Genomic DNA, 15,515 nt, shown 5'->3' on the forward strand with positions numbered 1-15,515 from the left:
GTAAAGATTGTTAAGAGAATATAAAGATTGGATGATCAGGGAAGGCCTGTGCCGCCAGAACTCGGATAGGGATGGAGGATGGATAGAGGATAGAGGAATATAAGAATATGGGGAGAAAACGCTAAATGACAAGCGCAGGCCTAGCTGACCGGCTGAATGGATATATTATAGTCCCAAATCCCAGGTTTTCCAGCTTCATCTGCGACTAACTAACGGCAATCGGTTCGCTTTTATAAGCTTCAACTGGAGACCTCATCCCGCGGTGGGCCATGTCATCGCAGCAGCTTTTGGGGAAAAAAAAGGAAAAAAAGAAAGACAGAAGATACTCAGGACGAACGCCAGTCCGTGGACTGGTGGGGTTTCGTCCCGCTTGTTGGGATAAAGGTTATCCGAGTTGCCAGAAGGATGTGTCTGTATCGTGAATTCTATTTTTTACTTTTCCAGACGTTTTTTTCTTCTTTCTCTCTTCTTTGCCAGGAGGGCTCCGATAGATCCTAGGTAGACATGCTATACCCACTTGTGACAACTACGCGCATATGCGAGGCTGCGAGTGTGGAGTGTGGTTTTTTCTTCTAGCATCTATTCGAAGGTTAGCCGTCGCGAATGACAGAGGGATTTCATTACCTTCGGCTAAATATTCATCCAGAATAATACCTTGGCTACATGACATTGATATTGTTTGGCAGCTGCATGTCGACTTGGATGCTTGCTTTACAGGGCTATAATGGTCGCAATACACCTCCACAGCGAGGGAAGCGGAAAATGGCAGCTATGGGTTTGTTCTGTGCCTCTTTTGCGCATTCTCCCAAATCGGTCCGGAAGCAGCTCGTATCATCCGCGGCAGGTGTATGGATCCCCATCGTCGGGCCATATGCATCTGCAGGTGTCTGTAGACGAGTACGACAATTTCATTGTGGACCTCATTGCAGCAGCGTCTCAGATGCTCATTTGGAGTTATATTCCTGCAACACTAAGTCGACTGGCCAACTTAACTAGGCATTTTGCCCAATTGTGGATACGCCACCCCTCTTTCTTACTATCTCTACCTACAGGAGATTTCTCGTGACTTTCGAGCAAACTGTCTGATGACGAAAAATGTTTGGGCAGAATGTAATACCTGCATAAACGGAGGGCGAGAAGTAACCCTGATCATGCAGCTCGTGTCTTTTTTGTCGTTGGCTTGCGCGCTAAACGAATAAACATGCGCAAGTCCACACGAAGAACTCTTTGAAGTTACAGCGTTCAATACTTGGGATGGACTCTTTCAAACTTTCTCCACTTGTCGCTGGAAAGGATTTCCTGCCAGCGCATATGGCTTGTTCTTATTTTCTAGACCTTTCATTTTTTGGTGATAACGAAGGCGATCGGCAATAGTTTGGGTCCTATCAGCATGGTCCAAATGACGCTAGCGGACGGCAAACCCGTTTGATTCAAGACATTACGAGGACCCGAAGAATCAGGTTGACAGCAAGAAATCGAGCGATTGATCCTGGTCCCCAGAAAATATGACGGACATTTCTATTACGCTAGCGTGATTTTTTTGGCAGGACAGCTAGAGAAATGTGGGGACCAAATCAACAGCTTAGACCAAGGAGGGGTAAGCCCGATAATGAACTGGCCAGATAATTGGTAAGGCTGGAGCGAATGTCGGATACAAAAATTTTCTTTAGAATTTCGATATCCGAGGGATATATTCTTGTGATGGTGTTGCATTTTCTTGGAGTGTCGTCTTCGACTGGCCTCCTCGTCTGGCGCCTACTGAGAAGCCTTGTGTAACGGTTGTTACATAGTCGGTACCAAGATGTTGGAACCAAGACGAATGCGTCTACGTATACGCCGGACAGGTAAAAGCCAATACATGATGCCGACTATCGGACATGTTGGATGGTGCTGGGGGAAACCAGCCAGCTGGACCCAAAAACTTGGGGGGTGGGCGATTAGTGGCAGAGGGCCCTGCTATGTGTTAGTGGGCCAAGCTTGTGCTAACGTGGCCAGCACGCAACCACCAACATTTTGGGAGATTTCCCGGCTTCTTTGGATTGCATTGGGCCGAGTGTGCATGTGAAATGAGCTCCTGGGGTCTGCTTCAAGCACCAGCAAACATGGTTTCGTGCATTTGTTAGCCTGCTGGTTCCCTTGTCGCAATGTGAAATTGCTTCGTTATCAGACCCAAAAGAACCAGGCTTTCTTTTCATTCGGGACTGAATTCCAGAAGAGGTTCGTCAACCCCGGCGTGTGGATCCACTGCAATCTACTACGTATCGCGTTGAGACTTTGCGTTAGCTTTGGCTCTAGGGAGTCCTTCGTAGCTTTGTGATCAATTCATTATCAATTAGTACACTAAAAGTGTGACAAGCACTTGGTTTTCTACTATAACGCTAGTTTTCCAGTCTAAAGTTTAAACTTTTCTAAAGGAAACCTCGTACCCACTAACCATGCAGGTCTATTCATTTATCCTGTAAACCAAACGATGTGAAATTGAATATCTACCAGTCGCCGTACGCTGCATCCTCAAGATCGTCGACATTCAACAGCCCGACCGGTACATCCACCAGCTGTCTCCATATATTGTGTCTTCGTCGTGTCGGCCAGTTCGGTGTCTCCCAAAATCTCGTCTGAACCCCTCGTTCCTTAGCAACTTTCACCAATTTTTTGACCTGATTCAACTGCTTCTCGCTCAGCTCTCCTTTGATGGAGCCGATAGCTGTGACGAGGCTGGATGTGGCAAAAGGGCTGGATGTGCTGTCGTACAGTGGAGTCTTCCCGTCCGTGTGCATTTGCTCAGACTCGGTCCCGATCTTCAGAAGAGGAGCATCGACAAAGTAGTCTCTCGGGCGAGTTTTATTTACAATAAGGACCTCCCAGTTCGAACTGCCGGTCCCAATCACTGTCACAGGCCCAGGGACTATAGTCTTTCCAGTCCATTTTGTGAGCCAATTCCTTTCGCGGAGGGGGGCAAGTTGAGCGTCGACCAATGGCCACGTTTCCTTCGCACCAGTCTTAAGATCGACCCAGAGATAAAGAGTTTGGTAGCAATTTTGGTCGAAGGGCCCACTAATAAGTAAATTTAAGTTTAGGAAATGAAGCTCCCAGGCAGATATGCTGATTAAACTTACCATCGAGTATTGTTGACAAATTCAGTAGCCGGGTTCTGTTTCTCGAGGACGTCTACGATTGGGTCGATATAAAGAGATCTAAATGTACGTTTCGCATCTAGAGCAGTTTTTTCATGGCCGACCTACTTCAATTAGAATTGACACAGGTGATCCAACAGAATGTCTTGCATTGTACCTACCAGGAGATCCCCATTGTGTGCCCATACATCAGCTTCAGTCGAGACCGCTCCAACAGCGAGTCCTACAAATCAGCCTAGAGTTAGCAAATCCCCTTTCCGTCGACGATTTCCAATTTGAATTGTACCCACCCTGGTAGAAAGGTACTTTCTGCCAATAGTCATTGTGTGAGTGGATATTCTTCTGCACAAAGTATCACATATCAGCATCCGATTTTCCATAAATAATGCGCACCCAAGTCCTGGGCCCATCTAAATATGGGGGGCCACGTTTAGATCCAATACTTACCGGCTCGATGCCCCGAGTGAAACTAGACGGGTATTCTGACAATCCAATCTTCTCGGGCCATTCCTGTACCAATTCGCTGATGTGACCCGATGCTGTGAACTCCACAAGTGCCGCATTCACGGGACCAGCTTCTACTTCGTCATCTCCATGAGGCCCATGCCCATCGGCGAGGGTGAACAGATATTGGACAACCAAAGCAAGGATACTGTATCGATATCGACATTAATTATGCATTTCCAGAGAAGAACAAAAGTGTTCACCTGCATCTCCTCCGCGCAAACCTCATAAGAAGGGGGGTAAACGATCCACACATACAGCATCATGAAAACCAAGTAAGCGACGTAACTAGGCGGGGCGGATCTATCTCGATTGCGTGCTCGACCTTGCGGAGAGAAACCGAAGCTCGATATCTTCGCCAGCATGGATAATTTATATCGTTCTGCAGCGATGATACCTGGTTTCTTTAGGAGAGAAGGAACAAAAGCGAGTGGCAGTGTGAAGCAGAAACGGCTGACGAAATTACTGTCCTGGATGCATTCTTTGGCTCGATCCGGATGGTGATACTCGCGGGGAGCCAGCGGAACGGGTCGACAACAGCGCGATTTCGCATGTGCACAAACAAGCACAGCAATTCGTTCGGTGGCGGATGGCTTATGTTTCCGAACCTTCCCAGTTCACTGGCAACCCAGAATTCTTGGCAGGTGGGATTTCTAAGTTCGAGCTTGGTCCATGCATGCATCTGCATTCTCCATTACCAGTTCACATTAGCTAAAAGGTAGTGTGCCCGCCCTGTGTTAACTTTGAGAGAAAGGAAGATGGGTGTTTTATATTCGGCAGTTGCTGTCGATCGGTTGAAGATTTAAAACTAAATTAACTTTGCTAATTGTTTTGGGCTCAGAACCATAACTTCAACCTTTAATACTCCGCATGATATATTAACTGACAACATGGCTAAGATAGCACGAACTCGAGCTATATTGCAAACTTAGGTCCCTGCCGGTCCCGAATCTCTAGCTGCCTTGCCTGAGCAGCATGTTGCCGACAGGGCTAGCCGAAGCAGAATCATACCTGTTGCAATCACAACTTGGCGCCTCGTGGCCTTATTTGAAGCACAGACCCTTAGCAGTGCAATCCTTGCGGTCGTCAACCACCGTCCAAATAATCCTTTGGTCTGTCCCGTTCTTTAAAACTCGCCTTGGCTGGCCACAGTATCCATCTTTTCTTTTCTTTTCTTTTCGAACCAGATACTTTCACTGAAAAAAATTCCTAACGTTCCATTCATGAAAACCCCGCTATCAAAGAAGCTTTCTTCGTTGAGATCTCTCCAGATATCGTGATGGGCATAATATGCATGTTTAAGCATATCATATGCAACCACAACTGGATATGGAAATCTAACAGATTCACCTTCATCAGGCTGGTTTGCAAGGTCCTTTTTACGGAGATAGAAAACATAGCCTCTCCTCTGGTTTATGAGCGATAGATCGAGACCGTTTCCGTAGGTACTCATACCCTCGAGATCCATCATAAATTCCTTTTCGTAGCTTTTTCCTCGACGGCCTTTGAAGATAGCTCTGTCGAATTTGTTGTCATGTCCGGGGTGGAGACCGGAAGCATCAAGTTTAATATCCCGGCGCATTTGATCGCAGGCATGGTGGAATTAGTAATCATGGGCGATTACATCACAGCCTATTGCAATGAACGGTGGAAATAGTGTCATACCGCAAATAATTAAGATTAGAGCGACTAAGTATCGTCGCGGGTTTCTTTGGTTTTATGAACATTTGGAGTTGATGCATTGGGTGGTTGAGGCTCCTTCAATTCAGCCATCTCAACATCGACGTTTTGAGGAGACTGGTTTCTCATCCTCCTAAAATACCACCATCGTGATGGCTTTATCTTTTCCTCGTGTGAGCCCTTGATGGGAGGAGGGATGGGTTCTTGTATTCTGATTTGCCTCTCCATATGGCCCCCTACTCCGGACCATATAACGCTATTCATATGCTACAAAGCTGCTTGTTGATCATAGTAAGACCCGTGTGTTATAATTATCTCTCATGATCCTGGTTTGTTCAAGAACGGGCTCATATTCGGACTCCTCTCTATCAGAAGACGCACCAGATTTTGGTTGCTGACCGGGTTTCCTCTCCGGCTTGCCTTCCCCGTCAGAACTGTCACCCGCTGCATCTTGGTCTTTTGAATCGTCGCTCTGCTGTTCCGACGAACCTTCTCCAGACCCGCTTAGAGATTGAGGGTCTGGATTCATCACTCTTCGAGTCTTGGGGCATTTGTCTTTTTCCCATGATGGTGTGGACGAAGAGCTGCAGTGAGCACAAGTATTCCAGTTCGATGACCCGGAGCTTCCATCCGCAAACTTTGCCTTCTTGCATGTTGGAGAGCTATACGTAAACCCGTCTTTCGGTCCCTCATCTTTTTCCTTCCCTTTTTTCCTTCCCTTGCCCTTCTCCCGTTTCCTAGCGAATTCTCCAGCCGATGTTGCAGAATTTGGCCATGTGGTCGTAGAACTTGGCGCAATATCCATCTCGTTTTGTGGGAACGGATAGGCTTCGGCATGCCTGGAAACACTCCCTTTGCCATTACTCTTTAAATTTGGAAAATCGACATTGCGTTCCTCGTTCCATTCCTTCCAGTGAACGACGCCCTCTTCCCCCGTCTCAATTATATCTCCGTCCCCAGTTTCCTCCATAATCGGTTCGTGTCCTGTATGCAAATGATATTGCTCCATAGGGTGAGACAATAACCTTATTCCTCCTTGCCGCCATATACGAATTATTACTCGCGAACCATACTTTAGACCCAGGTCCATTCGGGTCCCACTCTTCACATTTATCGTCCCCGTCTTCTTCCTCCCCTTCTTCCTCTTCATTTTCACCTTTAGGATCTCGATATCTATTCCAATGACTTTCCGCTTCCTCCTTCTCCCACTTTTTACGAAGCCATCTGACACCAAAAGTCCCCAGCATGTAATTATAGAGCGCCGTAATCATAGTTCAGATACTGCAGAATATTTTAAACACAATCATACCAGTCTTCGAAATTACGGCTTGGCTAAAATCGTGCGGGGCGAGGATAGGGGCAAGTAAGATGTGGATTAAGATAACAGAGACGACATTCAGTAGCGTATACGTGAAACCAATACGAAGGGCCTCATGCCGTTTTTCCTCCGGTGAGGATTGACGCTCGAGGCGGAGGGTGGGATCGTACGACCCCTTCTCCTTCATGATTTGGACTTTTTCCGTTCACGAGGTTCCGGTGTCGTAGCATACTTAGATACCTTTTTCGAAGGCATTGGACGGAATTTTCTAAATTTGGGAGACCCATTGTTGGGACGCCGTAGTATAAAGTAACAAAGGAGATAGAGCCATTTCCCCCATGGCTAGGAGGTTTGCGGTGGAAAAGCAGTAGTGGAGTGGGTTGGATTCTAGACACGGCTACGGTAACTACCATAGGGAGTTTGCAGATTTGGTGGTGTTTTGAGGACCTCCTTGTGTCTCGAAGACGTCTTTAAGGTGCTTTACACCAATATTATTGCTGTGAAGCTCAATTCAAGACCGACCTTAGTCGGATAGCTGGCCCATAAATCACACCCTTTTCTCCCGTGGTACCAATGAGCTAGGTCCCAGAATCCAGTCCAGCTGTGAAACGTCTAGACGGGTCATCCGCCTCTGAGCGGGAGGTGTTTCGAGGTGTTAGCTCATTGAATCGGGCGCAATAGTTATGAAGTGCAGCGTAGATCATTAAATCTGGTGGTTACTCTCCTCTCGATCGCCAAAAAATAAAATTTTACTACTGGTGATATCAGGATCATGACACCATGCACCTCGTTTCTCACGAAATCTCGGGGTAGATTTATAGAAATCCCACAGGGAATTATGATTCGGGTATACCTATGAAAAAGCCAAAGCTATGCACTATCTACATTTCTAAAACTCCAAAAACCATTAGACATCTATATGCAATAATGCATTCTAGAAGACAAAATGATTAAAAATATTATATCGTTTGAAATCTCTTGCATCTTTTCGTTTGATTTCATTCCCTTTTTTTTTTTGTGGCATGGCGCCTAGGGGAATTATCGTCATGATTGGTATTTGGTTCCGAGTTTTCAGAAGCATACGTCTCAGCTCTCTTAGGAGTTTTTGCAGAGCTTCGGCTGGGGTTGGGTCTTCTTCTGGAGCCGATTCTTGTGCTGGCTTTTTGTTGTCTTCGGCTTCCGTTTGGGATTGAGTATCTTCGGGTTTTACCTCAGGTTGGACATTCTCTGCCTGTTTGGTTTCAGGATCAACTTTGGGGATTGTCAGTCTTTCGGAACCCGGTGAGGAATCAATCAATTGTTCGCTTTGAGGTATCTCCTGAGGCGCTTCTTGAGGTAGTTCCTCAGGTACTTCTTGAGATGCCTTCTTGGGTGCTTCGGCCTGTGATGTCCCCTGAGGTGCATCCTCAGGTGTTTCAGTGGCGGCTACGGGCTCAGAAGTTGGTTGTGTGTTGAGGTTAGACATCTTTGATCTTCCGAAGCATCAACGGGCGTAAAAGCCTCCGTCCCTGCAGCATCCTCCGTCGTAGATGATCTAATAACCTTTTTCAAAGTCGCTGGTGTATAGTCATACGTATAATCAGATGATGTTGCTCTCCCGTAGCAGCAGCTTTCGTCAGTGCTGTGGGTGTAACATTCTTAACAACTATAGACTCTTCCAGTTTTGGTTAGGATGCACCTCCCTTTTAACCTTTGTTCTTTGGATCAAATCCTACGAAACCGCCACCCGGGAGCATTAAACTCTTCGAATCACCTCCACCGGGTGGATACTCTCCACCCCCTGCTGCACCAGCCATTACAGCAAACAAGGCGACCAATCCGCCGAAGACCAAAAGGCTTGCGACAATAAAGATGGTAGTGTGTTTTATTACGGCCATATTTGGAGAGAAAATGTGTGTGCGTGTTCTAGATCCGTAGTTATGTATGATTGACTAGTTGTCAAAAATTGATATCGCGACGGTGTCGTCGGAAGGTTGCTTCGATCTATATACTAGGTACAGATTGACACTCCCTAAAATATAAAGCAACAGGTATGGTCGTAATATAAAGTAAAATCTAAAAGAAGAGCGAGAGGATATCGGGTTTTCTGGCAGACCGGAACTTATATGTGCTATCCTTGGGTAGCATTGACTATCGAGGCGGCATGTCTTCTAATTGAGTCTGGAGTTTTTAGCCCGGCATGTCAAGATGCCACTAGTTTAACTTGGACTTTGAATCTTTAATTATAATTTATCACACGGGGATGTCATCCAACGCATTTTTGTCGACATCGACTGTTGGATTTTTGACTGATTGGGATTGTTACACAGGCGCTACTGGGTTGCTGGCAGCGCGCTTTATAATTGAAGGATCAAGATCTAGATCCAAGTGGCTAACTATTAGACTCTAGGTTAGTAGATCTGAGCTGGTTTAAGGCAGGCATATAGATGTTTGCACTTGGATAGGTGGCCAGGTGGGATTCGCACGAAAACCATGTGGTCGATCGTAATTGAGTTCATTGCGAGTGTATAACCATGATATCATTAACCGTATTAAAACAAAATAAAAAAGTAAAATAAACTTTCGAGATCGGCAGGAAGCATTCAACACTTGAATAACTACTACAGCAAAAGGTCGTTTAATCGAAACTAACTTTTGAAGCTTTACCTAGTATTACAGTCGGGTTGGATTTCGTCCCAGTGACCCTTCCTGCGTGGATCTATAGAGTCGACTTCTTTTGATTGATCAAGTTCTAGGGGGATACTCCTATCGCTGCGTACTTACAAGGCTAAATATCTTATGTCAATTACATGGCTTGAGACCCCGTTTCTGACAAAACATGACATGTCAGTACCCCGAGCCTTCCGTACACTGTATATAGCTTATATTGAAACTTATCCATGGCTTTTTTTATCCCGCTAAAGAGGTAAAATCTGCCTAATCAAAACCGCATAATGTTTTACATACAAAGCTAGTACATTCAGGCGCCGTGGGTGCCTGGCAGCACGGCACCGTTAACCACATGCACATCCCCAATTTCGATCTGACTTCAAATCCTGTGGCACAACTGAATCCGCGAACCAATCGAGATCGGCATGCTTACTGCGAAGAGGCTTAGAGTTAGTGAACTTATAACACAGCGTGAGGCAGTTTAGGGGAGCATAATAACTGTAGAATCGTAGACCATAGCCCTCGAATCCAAAGCATTGATCTAATGGTAATACTATAATACTAACTAAAATCCTATAAAATTAGGACTGGTAATGATACAAACAAAGTAACTCGGATTTCCCGAGTTCGGCGTTTTGTGCTATGTGGATACAGGCGTGACATTCATGGGTACAGTTTCAGTGGTTGATACAGGCCACCGAAAGAAAAAGAGGAAGAGAACAGCATTACAAAAATACATTAGTGAAAAGGTGAAGGAGCAAGAAGAGGTAAGTACTTATGATTACCAAAAAAATAATCGTAACACGCTATGTGGGTGCGTTCAGGTGAATGTTGCGCAGGCATGCAGTTCGAAACCTAAACTTTTAGTCGACGGTTTATGTTCTAGCTCGACATATGCTTTTGAGATTTGTACTGATTCCGATATTAGTTATCCCGATCAATAAACTTCCACCATTTCCTTCCCTCTTTCTTGGGAATGATTTCTGCCTTGTCCTCGTCACTGATTCTAGACAAGGGCAGCCGCTTCAACGGAGATCCCTCGATTTTCTTGATTCTCTTCCCCTCAATGCCGATAACGACGCCAGCGGCGATAGCGACACCGAATCCCAAAACAATGAACAATGCTGTGAACCAATCAGGTCTCACATAACGGTTCATACCCCACATACCACCCGCAAGGATAGCTTGGAAGATTGTATTCCAAACGTAAAACCAAATAACGAGATCGAGCTTCCAATATGCAGTCGGACTCGCATACTGTCCTGTCCTTGTTCGAGACATAGTCCGATGGGTGGCTTGGGTGAGTTGTGTAGTCTGTGATTGTGAGAGATCTTCCTCATCACTGCCTTGATAACGGATCGGGTATGTTCGAGGTCCCTTATCGTCCATACGGAACCATCCACGGTGAATGTTGGCGAGATGGTTCAGGGCTACTAGGTCGTGTTTCATGCGGTACCGCATTAGATAGTAGAAGTCGCGGAAACGCCATGGGATCAGACCAAAACCTGTGACGCAGAAGAGGGCGTTAAGAATCTGGGCATCGATTTCTATCCAGATACTGCGAGCGGACCGTTTGTCGTTTGGGCCATAGGGACCTCTCATAGCGGGGGCGGCATTGCAAAGGAGCAGGAAAATCATACCACCCCATGCGACAACCAGGAGGAAATATAGGGTGATAAGGAAACCCTGTAGAGATATTAGCACATTATCCTGCGTATGACGTAGTCCGGGGAACCCACCATTGGTGTCAGGAACCATTTCCAAAAGGCGGCAAGAAACTTTCTTGTCGCTTGCCATTTTGTTAGTTTAACCTCCTCCTCGCCGGGGTATAGGACGCCAGCCGCGATCTCCTCAGGGGTCAAAATCCTTCTTTCATCTGGTTCCGAGGAGCTAGACCCTGCTTCTTTGTCGAGAAAGCGGCTAGTCTCCTGGGCGGTCCCTTCCGGTCGTTCCGGAGCATTCGGATCTTCTTCTGTAATTGTAGTGCGCCGTATCATCTCGATTCTTTTAGCGTGAGCTTTGTCGTCCTTCTCCATATCTGTCATAGTCCTTGACTGGGCCGAGATCTCCCCTGCGACCTGGAAGAAACCCGATGGAATCTGGGCATCCATCATTGATATCGATGCGCGCCTTATTGATTGTGCTAGAGAGCTACTTCGCGGTCGATTTCCAGATGCCGTAGCCGGCGACGGAGGTTGATGAGGGGTTGAGGGCGATGACGGAACCTGATCTGTCATGGCTGCGGTGAATTATCGATTATAATGCGATGCTCGCGTGGGATAAAAACCGAATTCTGGTCTTGCGAGCGTTTATTAATGATATAGAAGCAAAGTCGGCTGATTTTCCGGGCAGCGAGTGATTGACCGTCCGGGCGTGGTCTCGTGGACCTGTTCTCGAGATCCCCTTTAACCACCAAGGAATTGTACTCGTAGTTTCGCGGTTTCGCAGTCAAACACTCATACTAATTGTCGAATTTTTTTGTCTAACAGGCGAAAGAGAGCGGATTCGGATCCGTCTGCATGACCGAGGGCCAGAGGTGTATATAATACCCTCCTCGAATTGATCAGTTGGGAATAATATAGTATGGTGTTTGTCGGTGGCCAACGTTAATGTTATGCGCAAAGAACCACCACCGGCAGAACTAAAATCTGAGTGGACAATCGAGATGAAGTTAAAAATACACCCTCAAACAGGCGGCCTTTTTGACGCTGGCTAGCTACGTTCGGCAGATGTCAACCGACCAGCCTTGGCTGCGATGAGAGAGTGCGTGTTCCGTACATCGTATCCAAAGAATTTTCCCAAGCCAAACATCTTGATTCTTCGTACATGCATACAAGCGTATGCCTAATTACTGCAGGGGTCAACGTATGTAATTGGGCGGTGCAGAGTGGTTGGTGGATGAGGCTGTGGTTTCTAACTCGAGCCAGCTTAGCGAACCGCAGAGTTTTAAGCTTAATCCATCCATCAGACAATATCAGGCACAGTGGAGTGTCTGGCGACGAGACAGCATATTAGACAACATCATCAAGTGGTCTTCGGTCTATGACATCCCCAGACAGCTCCGAACCGCAGTCTTAACCGGCTTATATTTCTTAGTCACAATGACGACCGCTGAAACGGCCGACCTTCTCAACCTACGCTCCGTCGTATTGTCCAATCTACAGCATCAACATTACTGGACTGATATCAAACTGCTCGATACCCGGGTAGACATCGATGAGGATACCCAGAATGGTCCCCTTCCTCGACCTATGATCTGTGGACGGCCTCCAGAGCAGCTGTACAACCCAGAACCAGCTTCTTCAACAAACGAGAGCTCTTCGTCAGAAAGGCCTCCCACGGATAGGGAATATGTTTTGCCAGTTCATCTCACCGAGAAATTGTCGTTGAGGACGTGGGCTTCCGTTTTTGATAACCTCCCCACGCCCTCAGGAGGAGGAGAAGGAGATGCCAACAAGAAACGGATAGTTGTTGCGGTTGTGTCTGGAGACAGCACGGTCGTCTACTATATCATGCATGATGGGATTGTCAAGCCTCGCCAAAACTGAAACTTGTCTTTTTTGATTCGACTCTATTCTTTGATCAGGAGAAGAAACCATGGCGGCGAGGTTACGGGATTCTGCACATCCCACATCTTCGTATATCGTGAGGGCGTTCCCCGAGCGGGTCTTCCCGCTCAGCATACGGATACCCTGCATTTTGTAATATCATCCTTCGCCAACATTGTCCTGATAAGCTCGATTAAGGTAAGGCAACCCTTCAAGTTTTCTGCCTTGCTTCTCCTTTTCGCATTTGCAAACCGAAGCAATAATAATAACTCACGCCAGACATCTAATTATCATCTCTTAGACATGTTAAATTCTGATATCTGCATATTCTGCGTTGGATGCGCCCGAGCTGCTAGTTACTGATGACCATATGCGGTCGAATGAAAAAGGAATGTAACGACAAACCAGACACCGAGTCGATGACTAAAAAAAATTAAATTATATCCACGCAAGATTTCGCAATTGATCCCCAAAGCAAATGCCTCGTCTCCTATTTCTCAGCTGGCAGGCCGTTTGCCTAATATCAATGAATGATTCAAAGTGTTCGTGTCTAGAAAGCGTGGGCAAGCGTGGGCAGCGTGGGCTAGGTTCCAGCAGCTGCCAGTTGAATATCGAATATGTTTTGTCGTTACCACTTTGCATTGGTCCCGTCGTATTTTCGAACATCGGAGGGGGTTTTGTCAGATAGATAACCTGTTACAAGTCACGAGATTCAACATCGTCTATCAGGCGGCCGTAGCTCGTCCATTCCAAGCTCCCACGCGCAAATGCGCTCAAGCCGTTAGGTCCGCAAACGGAATACGGGACCCCTTATCTCGTCCCACTGTCGCACAAAACTGGCGGTTCGCTTCAACTTTGCCTATTCTGCCATCCTTTGGTGTATATCACATCCGTGGTTTGATAAGTTGGGTTGGGATCCCAAGTCGCCCCCACTTTCCTTGTCCCAGGCTGTCATTCGAGTCTTTCGGAACGGAAAAACAATTAAGGTATTGCAGGTTTCGAAACTGTCTGGGCAAGTAGGGCAGGCAAAGAGGATATGATAAGAAAGAAGCATATTTAAAATAAGAACGTGTCGAAAGGGAGAGCACGTAATACGGTAGTGCCCGAAGGAGCCTGCCGTTTGAGAAGTTGCATACGCTAAACTATCGAATATTTCGATTTCTCCCCTCAGTTTGTTAATAATACCTAAGGCGACCTCCACGACCTCGTTAATAATCATATGACGGCACGGTGGCTGGCAAGCCTAGTACTAGTAATAATGTCAAAAAAGACGGGCCGCAGCCCTTCAAGAATCAAAGACATGCACCATAGGGAGTGACGAAGGGTCTGAATTCCTTTTCGATCGTTTTGATCCTCCAAAAAAACCTCGGATTTCCTTCCAAATCTTCAGGCAAATATGGGGGGTTTTCCGAGAAATTATTATCTCTTGCATCTTCAGGATTACCAAGCTAGGCCAGGTTATGCGATGATGAATGACCTTTCGACTAGGTAGCAAATCTTAAAAGTTATCGGTTTTGTACCTCCAATTTTTATATTTCGATGACAAGTTTTTGCATATTTGTATCATATACTTGTCACAGTATTTCGAGGAAGCCGTTACCAGCAGCAATTGTAGAAATACAAGCCCCCACTTTCCAGGCTTAGCCCCCGACGGAAATCAGCGGGAAAATTGCACAACGAAAAGGCTGTAGGCGATGTTAAACAAGCAACAAGCTTATTGAATTCAAACTTTTTTTTTTTTTTTTTTTTCACATCTTCGAAATACCCGAAATCCATTCTATTCGGCCGGGAAAATATATTCCTTGAGCTTGCTAAATGATCAGGGCCTGGATTTGCATAATCGTCTGAAGTTTTTCTTGGAGGCGAAAAATGCGGCCTACCGTCTACGTGATATCTCGCCCCTTCAAAAAGCATTTTCGCTCGCAATGATGGTTTTCTGACCTTATTTTGGAGAAATCCACTGCATGTGTGTAAGTCGCATAGGGAAGGACCATCCCTTCTACTGTGTACTTACAGGCAAGATCCTTACAAAGTAGGCCAGCAGGAATCTGGTTCTACGAATCGGAACACGTTTTCTAGCTTCCGATAACGTGGTGCTACGGATTGCGGATGACTTTCAGGGACATGGACGTTTTTTTGCTTCCTCATAAAATGTCTGTATGGGAGGGCGAAAAAAAAAAAAAAAGCCAAAGGCAGTCCAGAGTCCCAAAGGGAATGGCGAAGAGGTATGCATGTGTGGTGGGTGGGAGGGGAAACCGCGCAGCTACCATTTCGCGATAAGGCCAGGGAATGAGGAAATCGATGAGCATATTTCACATGAATTTGCCAGGCGAAACAGCAGCCCCCAGTTGAATAAAAGTGGGTAATGAGAAATGCGGTCAATGTCGAGACTGCGGTCTAGCAAGGAGGACACTGACTCGAAAACACGGACCAGGAGGGGCCGTATATGCCAAGTTACAAAGAAAGTCCCATGGACCCGTAATTGTATCAAGAATATATTCGAAATTACGCACGAGATTTCGGAGTAATAGCATGCTCGAGGGCAAAAAAAAAAAACCATTCCCTAAAATGCCACTTGTAAACCTGTCCACGTTTTTACGTCTTGTCGACAAACCGGTGCTACCTGGCAAACATTAGTCCCAAATAATTCCTTGACGTTTTGGACAGGGCCTGATTACGGCC

General features: G+C 46.3%; 5 protein-coding genes across 5 annotated transcripts; 1 reads left to right on the plus strand and 4 right to left on the minus strand.

Moving 5' to 3' along the window:
* Positions 1 to 2,486: 2,486 nt before the first annotated feature.
* Positions 2,487 to 3,901, minus strand: DFL_005976 (uncharacterized protein; the record flags this gene model as incomplete). The annotated part of the gene is made up of 6 exons (XM_067635315.1): positions 2,487 to 3,054; positions 3,117 to 3,238; positions 3,296 to 3,357; positions 3,425 to 3,476; positions 3,582 to 3,786; positions 3,897 to 3,901. The coding sequence occupies 6 exons, from the start codon at positions 3,899 to 3,901 to the stop codon at positions 2,487 to 2,489; spliced, it is 1,014 nt and encodes a 337-aa protein (XP_067489758.1).
* A 1,426-nt stretch (positions 3,902 to 5,327) lies between these two features.
* Positions 5,328 to 6,823, minus strand: DFL_005977 (uncharacterized protein; the record flags this gene model as incomplete). Its single annotated transcript, XM_067635316.1, has 4 exons — positions 5,328 to 5,554; positions 5,700 to 6,302; positions 6,387 to 6,542; positions 6,628 to 6,823. The coding sequence occupies 4 exons, from the start codon at positions 6,821 to 6,823 to the stop codon at positions 5,328 to 5,330; spliced, it is 1,182 nt and encodes a 393-aa protein (XP_067489759.1).
* A 694-nt stretch (positions 6,824 to 7,517) lies between these two features.
* Positions 7,518 to 8,101, minus strand: DFL_005978 (uncharacterized protein; the record flags this gene model as incomplete). Its single annotated transcript, XM_067635317.1, has 2 exons — positions 7,518 to 7,525; positions 7,720 to 8,101. 2 exons carry the CDS (start codon positions 8,099 to 8,101, stop codon positions 7,518 to 7,520), a joined length of 390 nt encoding a protein of 129 aa, XP_067489760.1.
* A 2,108-nt stretch (positions 8,102 to 10,209) lies between these two features.
* Positions 10,210 to 11,522, minus strand: DFL_005979 (uncharacterized protein; the record flags this gene model as incomplete). The annotated part of the gene is made up of 2 exons (XM_067635318.1): positions 10,210 to 10,971; positions 11,025 to 11,522. 2 exons carry the CDS (start codon positions 11,520 to 11,522, stop codon positions 10,210 to 10,212), a joined length of 1,260 nt encoding a protein of 419 aa, XP_067489761.1.
* An 864-nt stretch (positions 11,523 to 12,386) lies between these two features.
* On the plus strand, positions 12,387 to 12,833 carry DFL_005980 (uncharacterized protein; the record flags this gene model as incomplete). The annotated part of the gene is made up of 1 exon (XM_067635320.1): positions 12,387 to 12,833. The coding sequence occupies one exon, from the start codon at positions 12,387 to 12,389 to the stop codon at positions 12,831 to 12,833; it is 447 nt and encodes a 148-aa protein (XP_067489762.1).
* Between the last annotated feature and the right edge of the window lie 2,682 nt (positions 12,834 to 15,515).

The sequence above is a fragment of the Arthrobotrys flagrans genome (assembly GCF_004000055.1).
Source record: "Arthrobotrys flagrans strain CBS H-5679 chromosome Unknown unitig_9, whole genome shotgun sequence".
Taxonomy (NCBI): domain Eukaryota; kingdom Fungi; phylum Ascomycota; class Orbiliomycetes; order Orbiliales; family Orbiliaceae; genus Arthrobotrys; species Arthrobotrys flagrans.